Source organism: Coffea arabica, chromosome 9c (assembly GCF_036785885.1).
Source record: "Coffea arabica cultivar ET-39 chromosome 9c, Coffea Arabica ET-39 HiFi, whole genome shotgun sequence".
NCBI lineage: Eukaryota > Viridiplantae > Streptophyta > Magnoliopsida > Gentianales > Rubiaceae > Coffea > Coffea arabica.
In genome coordinates, this window is record NC_092326.1 from 20,302,330 (window position 1) to 20,314,227 (window position 11,898).

The window sequence follows — 11,898 nt, forward strand, 5'->3', positions numbered from 1 at the left end:
GGAAGAAACAATGGAGCTAGAGGGGCATCGAATGGAAGAGGACAACCTAGGAATAGCTCGCAAGGGGGTCAAGCAATAATTCCTCAAGTGACCTGTGCTTATTGCAAGAAACCTGGTCATTCTATGGATAGTTGCTGGAAGAAGCAAGGAAGGTGCTTGAAATGCGGAAGTAGTGAGCACCAAATTTCTGGATGTCCAAAGGTGCAGGAAGGGACTACTCCGAACGCTAGACCAAACACTTTTGGAGGGAGCCGGCCAACAGTTACTGCCAGAGTGTATGCTATAGATGATCAACCTGTACCTGATTCCTCGGAAGTTGTGGAAGGTACACTTCCAATTTTTCATCGATTAGCTAAAGTGTTAATTGACCCTGGTGCAGCAACGCATTCATTCGTAGATCCATCTTTTATGTCTGGAATAGATGTGCAACCCGTTAGATTACCCTTTGACCTTGAAATTAGGACACCAATGGGTAATAAGAAGGTAATCACTAGCTTAGTTTATAAGAATTGCGAATTCTGGGTTGGAGAGCGAAAAATGTTAGTGGATCTGATCAGTTTGGACATAAAAGGTTATGATGTTATCATAGGAATGGATTTCCTAGGTCACCATCATGCTAAGCTTGATTGCCGGGCGAAAGTGGTGGAGTTTTGTATACCTGGAGAAGCGACCCTGAGATTAGATGTTAAGGGTAGGTTAGCATCTTCTGCTATGGTCTCGGGAATACGGGCAAGGAAAATGTTATCTAAAGGAGCTCAAGGTTTCATAGCCTTCTTGATCAATACTCCCAGCGATCAAGCAAAGTTAGAGGATGTACCAGTGGTACGGGAATTTTCGGATGTCTTTCCCGAAGAATTAAAGACTTTACCACCAGAAAGAGATGTGGAGTTCAAGATTGACTTGGTGCCTGGAACGGCTCCAATTTCTAAGACTCCGTATCGAATGGCTCCTGCCGAGCTTAAGGAGTTGAAAATCCAATTACAAGACCTATTGGAAAAAGGTTTTGTGAAGGAAAGTGACTCACCTTGGGGAGCACCCGTCTTATTTGTGAAGAAAAAGGACGGAAGCTTGAGGTTGTGCATTGACTACCGAGGGTTAAATGAGATTACCATTAAGAATAAATACCCTCTACCGTTGATTGATAGCTTGTTCGACCAACTACAAGGATCAGTGGTCTTCTCTAAGCTTGACTTAAGACAAGGGTATTACCAGTTGAAGATTAGGAAGGCAGATATACCCAAGACTGCTTTTAGTACAAGATATGGGCATTTCGAGTTCGCAGTCATGCCTTTTGGATTAACTAATGCACCAGCTGCATTCATGGACCTAATGCAGAGAGTCTTTAAGAAATACCTGGACCAGTTTGTAGTGGTTTTTATAGATGATATCTTGATATACTCCAAGACTCAGGAGGAACACGTTAAGCACTTGGAGATAGTATTGCAGATACTAAGAGAGCATAAGTTGTATGCAAAATTCCGTGAGCTTAGATGGATGAACTTCAAGAATTGCTCAATTCGTCACACCTTTCTTATTTGCTTAGGTTGGTTGATCGGTTTAGAGTTTTGGTGCTCAACCAACCGTGCTAGGACATCAATCGTATGATCAATAGCAGTAGCTACGCGATTGTTTTCCTTTATTTCTAAGGTTTCGGTTCGGTCCAGTTGTCGCTCCCTAATCATCCCCTTGGGATTGGGGTTGTTTAACTTCTCGCCCTCAGTCCTTTTTCACTTCTTCGGCCGCTTATGAATTTAACATTCACAAAGGCTGATATGGGCAACCCTAGGGGAAGACCCTCCTAAACCCTCCCAACCTTGTAATTATCAGAGTTGGACCTTTTCTCCCAATGGAAATTGAACTCGATTGTTCTCATGAACTCAAGACCTCTGACACACAAAGGCAATCAGCAACTTTAAGCAAATAAAGATGGATGAAGAGACACCACGATTAGGGAACAAACTAATCGATAAAGTCAGATTTGAATCCTAAGCAATGAACTCAAGAATTCAAGAGTAAGTTCGATTAAGAACTTGAAAGGAAAATTCCTCACGATTTCTGGTTGTAATATTCTGTGTCTTTACTTATACAAGAGGTGCCTTTTTTATAGGTTAAAACTAGGGCAAAATCCGGCCCACATAAACCTGAAAGAAATTCGGTTCGCGTAAAGAGCTTAAAGAGCCAGCTCTTTAAGGCTTTCCGATAAGGCCCAATAAGTAATAAAATACTCAACGCCTAACAACTACTAAACTAGACAGTCTTAAAACAACTACCAACTAAACTAACAAGTATGAGATCATTCCTTCACTTCAAACGTACAAGTCAACAAAGTAACGTCATGGTCCATCAAATCTTCAAACCTAGCTTGCTCCTTGCTTGTATGGTGAATGATCAAGGCTCGTAAAACTTCCGTCACCTTCTTGGTTCTTGATCTTGTCATCGGACCACCAATGTTGATCAAAGAGTCCTTGACCCAAGGTTGAAGTTGTTGCGCACCCGTATCCGCATCATTCCCTCCCTCCTCGAAAGGATTCGTCCTCGAATCTTCAAAGTTTGTATCAAAGTCAAAAGAGGATAGGTCAGACACATTAAAAGATGCGCTTATGCCATACTCACTTGGAAGTTCCAATTTGTATGCATTGTCGTTGATTCTCTCTAGTACTCGAAAAGGTCCGTCGCCTCTTGGATGTAACTTGGTCCGTCGAGATGCTAGAAACCTTTCCTTCCTCATGTGCACCCAAACCCAATCACCAGGTTCGAATACAACATGCTTTCTTCCCTTATTCGCATGTTGTGCATATTGCGCATTTTTCTTCTCAATTTGAGTTTGAATTCTCTCATGCAAGGTCCGAACAGCCTCTGCCTTTTTGACACCATCTGCGCTTAAACACTTATCAACAGGAATAGGTGATAAATTTAGAGGAGTTAGCGGCTGAAACCCATAAACAATTTCAAAAGGAGAATGATTAGTAGTAGAATGCGTGGTTCGGTTATATGCAAACTCAGCGATAGGCAAACATTCTTCCCACTTTTTCAAGTTCTTTTGAACAATGGCTCGAAGTAAAGCACCAAGGGTTCGATTGGTTACCTCAGTTTGACCATCCGTTTGAGGATGACTAGAAGTAGAAAATAGCAACTTCGTTCCCAACTTTCCCCAAAGTGATTTCCAAAAGTAGCTTAAGAATTTCACATCCCTATCACTTACAATAGTACGCGGTACCCCATGCAATCTAACCACGTCCTTGAAGAATAAATCAGCAACATGGCGCGCATCACTTGTTTTCCTACAAGGGATAAAGTGAGCCATTTTAGAAAATCTATCCACTACAACAAAGATACTATCCATACCTCTAGAAGATCTTGGTAAGCCAAGTACAAAATCCATGGATAAGTCTGTCCAAGGAGCATGAGGTACGGGTAGAGGAGTGTATAATCCATGAGGGTTACTCCTTGACTTGGCCTGTTTACACTTTAAACACTTATCACAAATGTTAGCAACGTCACACCTCATTTTAGGCCAATAGAAGTGTTCATGCAAGATGTCAAGAGTTTTATCAATGCCGAAATGTCCCATCAATCCTCCACCATGGGCTTCTCTAACAAGTAATTCCCTAAGCGAACAATTGGGAATACATAGGCAATTTTCTTTGAACAAGAAACCTTCATGCCTATAGTACTTTTGAAATGCAGCATGTTCACAAGCTTGAAACACATTAGAAAAATCGCCATCATGTGCATACATGTTTTTAATGTGCTAAAAACCAAGTAGCTTAGTGCTCATGTTAGTGATCAAAGTATACCTCCTAGACAATGCATCCGCAACGATATTATCTTTCCCCTTCTTATACTTAATGATGTACGGAAAGGAATCAATAAATGCAATCCACTTCGCATGTCTTTTATGCAACTTTCCCTGACCCTTAAGGAATTTAATTGATTCATGATCAGTATGTATCACAAATTCCTTACGCATAAGATAATGCTGCCACACTTCAAGAGCACGCACAACAGCATACAATTCTTTATCATAAGTAGGGTAATTAAGAGCTCCCCCACTCAACTTTTCACTGAAATATGCCAAGGGTCTATTATTTTGATGTAAGACAGCCCCTATGCCGATCCCACTAGCATCACATTCAACTTCAAACGTCACATCAAAATTAGGCAAAGCAAGAATAGGTGCCGAAGTTAACAACTTCTTAAGCTTAAGAAACGACTCTTCTTGCTCTTTTCCCCATTGAAACCTCACATTCTTTTTAATTACCTCATTCAAAGGTACTGCAATAGTACTAAAGTCTTTAACAAATCTCCTATAGAAACTTGCAAGACCATGAAAAGACCTTACCTGAGACACATTGGTTGGAGTCGGCCACTCTAAGATGGCTTTTATCTTGGCGGGATCAACACTTATGCCATTTGCACCAACAATATATCCAAGGAAATTAACTTCAGGAGTGCAAAAGACACATTTTTCCGTGTTAGCAAACAACCTATTTTCACGCAAGGCACTTAAAACAAGTCGCAAATGCTCAACATGTTCATCTAAAGACTTGCTAAAGATCAATATATCATCAAAATAAACAACAACAAACTTCCCAAGAAAATGCCTTAAAACATGGTTCATTAATCTCATGAAAGTACTTGGAGCATTTGTTAAGCCGAAAGGCATCACAAGCCACTCATAAAGATCATACTTTGTTTTGAAAGCAGTTTTCCATTCGTCTCCTTCCTTTATCCTTATTTGATGGTAACCAGATCCTAAGTCAATTTTAGTGAAAATGATTGTCCCATGCAATTCTTCTAACATATCATCTAATCTAGGAATGGGATGACGATACTTAACAGTAATTTTATTAATTGCACGACAATCTGTACACATTCTCCAAGTCCCTTCTTTCTTAGGTACTAAAATGACTGGAACCGCACAAGGACTAAGAGATTCACGAACCTGGTCCTTTTCAAGGAGGCAATCGACTTGCCTTTGGATTTCCTTTGTTTCCTCCGGATTTGCTCTATAGGCTGGTCGATTTGGTAGAATTGCTCCAGGAACAAAGTCGATTTGATGTTCAATACCTCGAATTGGAGGTAATCCTTTCGGTAGTTCCTTCGAAAACACATCCTTGAATTCCTGCAAAAAGAGAGTAGATTGCACTAGGAAAAGAATCGGTTATGCCAAGTGTGTAAAAAGAAGAATAATTGGCTTCCCGGTACATAAGTACTATGAGAAGACTTTGTGCATTCAAGACCCTATCTATCTCACGCACACTTGCATAAAAGCTCCTTTTCTTCGCTTTCAAGCTCTCGGCCTCACTGAGCTTTTTCCCACTCGAATTTTCTCTTTCACTCAACTCGGCCTCTACTTTCTTTTTTTCCTCATCCTCAGGCACATTCGGCTTTTTCTTTGCCCCTCTCAGTTGCCTTTTCTCTCGTTCTTTTCTTAGATGCAATTGTTCTTCATACACTTGTGTAGGTGTCAAGGGTGAAAGAGTGATCTTGAGGTTGTCCATAATGAACTTATACTTATTAGTGAGTCCAATATGATCAGCCTGCCGATCGTACTCCCAAGGACGCCCTAACAAGACATGACTAGCTTGCATAGGAATTATATCACATAAAACTTGATCCTTGTATCGACCAATAGAAAAAGCGATTAAAGCTTGTTTGGTCACTTTGACTTCCCCCCCATCATTTAACCAAGATAGTCTATAGGGTTGAGGGTGGTAAGTCCATGGAAGGTGTTTTTGCTCAACAAAGTCAGCAGCTACGCAATTAGTACAAGAGCCACTATCAATGATCATGAGACATACCTCATTTCCAATTTTGCATCTCGTATGAAAAATGTTGGTCCGTTGGAGATCATCTTCTTGAGCTTGTGCATTTAGCACTCTCATAGTCACCATAGTTCGAGCTACGGGGTCCTCTCCTATTTCAACCAGGTCATCATCCTTCCCTTCTTCTTCAAGTGGTGGCATGTCCGCATATTCCTCCTCTCCTTCGCTTTGCCACATTCCCTCTTCATTCATGTACATGATACTTCGGTTAGGGCATTGAGCCATGAGGTGGCCAATTCCCTTGCATTTGAAACATGTCTTTGGCTGGTTGGTAGACGTATTTGCCCTTGGAAGAGTTGGCCGCGGGGTTGGTTTAGAAGGAGTTGCACTCGGATGGAACGGTTGCTCCATTCGCCTGTTTTCCCTTTCTTTATTGCCTTGCCTCGGCCAAGCATTGGATGTTGGCAATTGATCTCTTCTCCAAGGTATGGAAGGGGATGTAGTGGTTTGGACACTAGGTGTCTTTATAGGTAAGGCTTGCTTTTCTACCTTCTCTGCATAAGACACCATTTGTTGTAGCTCAAAGTGGTCTTGAAACTCAACCTTCTTCCTAATTTCAGGATTTAATCCATTAAGGAATCTTGCCATGGTTGCTTCCGAATCCTCTTGTATATTGGCCCTTATCATTGCTACCTCCATTTGTTTGTGGTACTCATCAACCGAACTGGACCCTTGGGTGAGTCGTTGGAGCTGATTGTACAAGTCCGTGGTGTAATGGAAGGGTACAAATCGTTTCCTCATCATTTGCTTCATTTCAGTCCAAGTGTCAATTGGTTGTTCCCTATTTCTCCTCCTTGTGTGGCACATACTTGCTCCCACCAAATGGATGCATAATCTTCAAATTCAATAGCCGCAAGTTTCACCTTTTTCTCTTCAGAGTAATTGTGGATTTCAAACACTTGCTCAACTCTCCTAACCCAATCTAAATAAGCTTCAGGATCATTTTTTCCATGAAAGGTAGACATCTTAGTCTTGATGGAACCAAGATTGTCATCGGTTCTCCTAGGTCGGTCTCGACCTTCCCTCGCTTCCCTGTGACTTTTCCTTGATCGGAATGAGGTGTTAGAATGATACCCCCTCATCATCTGCATCATGCTCAACACTCTGAGCACTTGAAGCCCTATTGGGAATATCTCCAGTACCTCGCATCTCAATGGCAGCCACCCTATTGGATAGTTGTGTCACCACAAATTCAAGCCTCCCCGCTTGTTTTTGGAGAGTTTGGAGCACCAATTTGAGTGACATGTCGGTCTCAAACGGCTCGGCCATGTTCCCCTCTTGAGACATATTGTCAAACTTGCAAAACAAATGTATCCTAGTCTACCTTGCAAAGCACTCGTGTATCACTCAAGAAAACACACACACTCTCAATTTTCCTTTTCGAAGTTCTTAAAACAATTCAACTCTCAAAAATTTCAGAATTAATTACCCTATAAGTAATAAGACACAAAGCAGATTTTTTTACGAATCCTAGAAAACAAAAACTCTACCTGAAGCTGGAACTAGTTTTTTTTTTTTTAGCTGTTGCTTTGCTGAGTTTCTGGTCAGTATTTTGGAGTATAGATGGTGCTTTTGGGGTGCTCAAATAATGTATGAACCAGTCCTCAAATTTCAGTCAAATCGGATCGCAAAACTAGCTCAACCGATTTTAGAAACTCAAGAACTCCCAAGGCGGTTTGGGCTAAGGTGTTTGGTTTGGTTTTGAAAAACGGAATTGGGTGTGTTTGGGGCTGGTTAGGTCGTTTGGGGTCTTTGGAATTCAATCAAGATTGGAACTCAAGAGTTGGAAACCAATCAAGATTAGGAAACTCAAATTTTGGGAAATCAACCAAGATTTGGAGACTAATCAAGATTTGGGAACCCACCAAGAATTGGAAACTCACGATTTTTTTTTTTTGAAAACTTGATTTCCTTTGTATGAGAGCCAATGCCTTCTCTTCTTCCTTTTTTTTTTCTCTTTCATTTTTTTCTTTTTTTTCGGCTCTTCAAGGAACACAAATTCAGATCACACCAACAAGTTTAAGAAAACGGATGAAAGGTTATACAAATTTCAAGAAGACCCTAGTTCTTGATTTATTGTTCAAGAACCTTCAAAACAAGACTTGGTGGTCCAAGAACTTCAAGAATTTGTTCAAGAAGCTCAAGAACTTCCCCAAATTACGTTGTGGTGTTTAGGGTTTGCAAGAACAACAACCAATACTCAAGAAATAGGCAAAACAAAATTTCAGCAATACTCAAAAGAAAAATTCCAGCAATACTCTAGCAACTTGGACACTAAAAATAATATAAGGTATGTGACTCTTTTTTTTTTTTTTTAAACCCTAACAACCCGAACAAAAGTATAACAGACTCAAGAACAAAAGTTGGACAGAAAACACAAAAAGACAATACCCAAACAGTTTTTTTTTACTCGGATGAACAGTAACGTGAACAGTACACTACAGTACGATGAACAGTATTTCGGAACAGTAACAATGAACAGTAATCGCTACAGTTTTTTTTTTTTGACAACAGACACAAACTAATAAGATATGAACAACTTCAATTGAAAGAGAATTAACCTGATGCTCTGATTACCAACTGATATGGGCAACCCTAGGGGAAGACCCTCCTAGACCCTCCCAACCTTGTAATTATCAGAGTTGGACCTTTTCTCCCAATGAAAATTGAACTCGATTGTTCTCATGAACTCAAGACCTCTGACACACAAAGGCAATCAGCAACCTTAAGCAAATAAAGATGGATGAAGAGATACCACGATTAGGGAACAAACTAATCGATAAAGTCAGATTTGAATCCTAAGCAATGAACTCAAGAATTCAAGAGTAAGTTCGATTAAGAACTTGAAAGGAAAATTCCTCACGATTTCTGGTTGTAATATTCTGTGTCTTTACTCATACAAGAGGTGCATTTTTTATAGGTTAAAACTAGGGCAAAATCCGGCCCACATAAACCTGAAAGAAATTCGGTCCGCATAAAGAGCTTAAAGAGCCAGCTCTTTAAGGCCCAATAAGTAATAAAATACTCAACGCCTAACAACTACTAAACTAGACAGTCTTAAAACAACTACAAACTAAACTAACAAGTATGAGATCATTCCTTCACTTCAAACGTACAAGTGAACAAAGTAACGTCATGGTCCATCAAATCTTCAAATCTAGCTTGCTCCTTGCTTGTATGGTGAATGATCAAGGCTCGTAAAACTTCCTTCACCTTCTTGGTTCTTGATCTTGTCATCGGACCACCAATGTTGATCAAAGGGTCCTTGACCCAAGGTTGAAATTGTTGCGCACTCGTATCCGCATCAAAGGCATGACATAAAATGAGTGTGTATAAACGAAACTTGAAAAGTGACACTTGATCATGCAAAATGAAAATAAAAGGAAAGACACCAGAATAGTCGCAGATGTGTACAACCCAATCATAAATTTGAAGTCATGAGCAATAAAGTCAAGTATCTCATGAGTAACGTTTAATTGCTTCAAAGGGTAGGAAACATAGTGAAACAAAATATAAAATGCAATGGCCTTTAAGCGAGCACTACCCCGTTTATCTTTGACAAAACTATTAAAGTAGTTTAAATCACTAATTTAGTGATTAGCGGAGCCAAAAGTCTCTACAACCTTCGTAGGATCAATTTCATTTCCAGTACTAGGAGTTTTGATCCCATGTCCCATATCGAGTATCTTGTCATTCTCTACTTGTTCAACCAAGGTAACATACCCAGCCATCGATTTATCCGTTCGGTCTCTAATTTCATGTACTACCATGACATGTCGGTTCTTAGTTTTTTAAAACTGCTTACTAGGAGCCTTTGTCACTTCCTCGCTCCTTAAGTATCTCAGTCTTCATTTTAGAAATTCTAATAGTCTGGGCATCGACAATTGCCTCGGTCCTCGATTATCCTCTTGAACTACCCTAGTTTCCTCGAATAGCTGCTTCCGATGATCGGCCACTATTAACACCCCATTATTTGGGCATGAGTGAGTCCTTTGAAAATCGCATAAAGTCCTAGTTCAGCGAGTTGGGTTATACTTCCAACGAGCCCCCCTAGGCCCTTCATGGCCATGGTCACCGTAATGTATCCCCGAGACGGTTCAATGCCACCGCTACCTTCCGTAACTTACAATTAAAATTAAAAACTTAAATGGGACCAAATGTACTAAATAAACTGGATTTGATCATCTCATACTATCCCACATGTCCCTTACATGATCTAGAACCCCAATTGTCCATTAATTCAAACATAGGTTCTAATTTTTATTACCACAAGCGGTCACTTAACTTTCCAACCAGTTCTATAGTTCGGCATCCTAAACTTTTAAGCCTAGGATACACTACAAAGATCTGAAGCCTAAACTCTGATACCAACTGTGACGCCCCCACTTCTCCCTAAGGCGAATCAAAGGGTATCCGCGGGACGCCTGCCCAACTCTCGCCAGGACTCGGTACAATTCCCATTCAAGTTTAATACAATACTAGCCATCACAACAAGATAAAGTAAGAAAGAGAAGTCGCTTCCACAATTAACATTCAAACTTACACCACCATTCCTATTAAAGAAAACAAATCTACGGGGTGAGCGATTGCTCGTGAGGCCAAGAGCACACATGCAAGCACATTGTCCAAGTAACAATCCCAATGAACGAGTAAACCATAATATTCAAATAATTGACAATTCGAGTCATAAATTAAACAGAAGCAATTCAAGAATATGGTAGCTCTCAGGAGCTAATTTCCACTTGCTTTGCTAGTCTCATTCGTATACCTTTCCGTGATGGCACTCCATCAACCAGGTTAGTATTTCAAATTCGTAGAACTCCACTTATTTCTTATGTCCGTCCACCTTACAACTCCCCACCGGGCCTGAACGACGATAAAGGCGCTACTGCACGAGTAGGCCAAGTAAGATATCTTCAATAGATCAAGCTTATCATGTTATTTTTATGGTTCGCTGAGATCCCCGACCAAACCCATGCCGGTTCGAGTCCAAGGTCGGCCTATGAGTTTGAGCGTCCCCCATGTAACATTTATGAGTTGAGGAGATTCACTCCAGCGACCTATGTAGCCATAGTATACCATTTCATTTCATTTAATCATTCAATATCATTCAATCCTTCATTTCATTCAATATATTTCATTCCACTCATTTCAAATGAGAATGAGTGCGGTAAAGTACACACTCGACTCCATTTTTAAAATCTCCAATCATTTATAACAGTTAAGCATGTATCAAGTACTCATACACTTGACACTCACCAAGTAAACAAAGAAGTAATGCCCTCTTGAGGGTTTAAACATCCACCGTAGGATCCTCTTGAAAGTTCTCTTGTGTGCCTGAGCAATTAATAATGAACTATCACTTATAAACATCAATTATCACAGAAGATCGTATGCTTGTACAATCTAGAAGATATCGCGAAGATGAACCTAGGTTTTCCTTGTAAATCGAGACTCAAAAGTAGGGTTCAAAACTCAAGTAAAAATCTGATTTTTAGCCTTAAAATCGTTGGATGGAAATAAGTAGGTATGAAATCATGGAAATAAATTTTCAGACGAACGATTGAAGTCGGACGTGAAGGTGCCACGTCACAATCCGGTCAAGAACTAGCCGGATATCAGGCCGGATTCGAGACAGTGAAGAACTCAATATTTTTTCAAATCTCACTATCAATCTGGCCAACTATCTGGCCAAGAACTAGCCGGATATACGGCTGGATTCTTTGAAAATGGTTCCCGCGCGAAAATTTTTCAAAAGGCTAGGAATTATCGAATTTAAGGGCATTCTTGGAAAAATCATAACTCACTCTCTGAAAGTCTAAAATTGGAAAATTTAGTACTGTTGGAAACTACTTCCAAAGTACTAAAAGTTTCTAGAAGACATATTTCTATGATTCCAAATGGAAGATATTCAAAATGTGGCTCAAAGTGGCTATTTTGGAATGCCAAGACAGATTTGGGTTGATTTTTGGCAATGTTTGGAAATTCACCAAAATTCACAATGCGAACTAGCCTCTGAAATTTGGAACTCAATTAGAGTTACAATCAAAGTTTTGAACACAACCAGCAG

The 11,898-nt window shown here is 40.1% G+C and overlaps 1 protein-coding gene across 1 annotated transcript; it reads right to left on the reverse strand.

Annotated features, from left to right (window-relative positions):
- Positions 1–3,570: 3,570 nt before the first annotated feature.
- LOC140014137 (uncharacterized) lies at positions 3,571–7,097 on the reverse strand. The gene is made up of 4 exons (XM_072064542.1): positions 6,903–7,097; positions 5,071–6,518; positions 3,967–4,550; positions 3,571–3,665 (listed from the first exon to the last, which is right to left on the reverse strand). The coding sequence occupies exons 1-4, from the start codon at positions 7,095–7,097 to the stop codon at positions 3,571–3,573; spliced, it is 2,322 nt and encodes a 773-aa protein (XP_071920643.1).
- Positions 7,098–11,898: the final 4,801 nt, after the last annotated feature.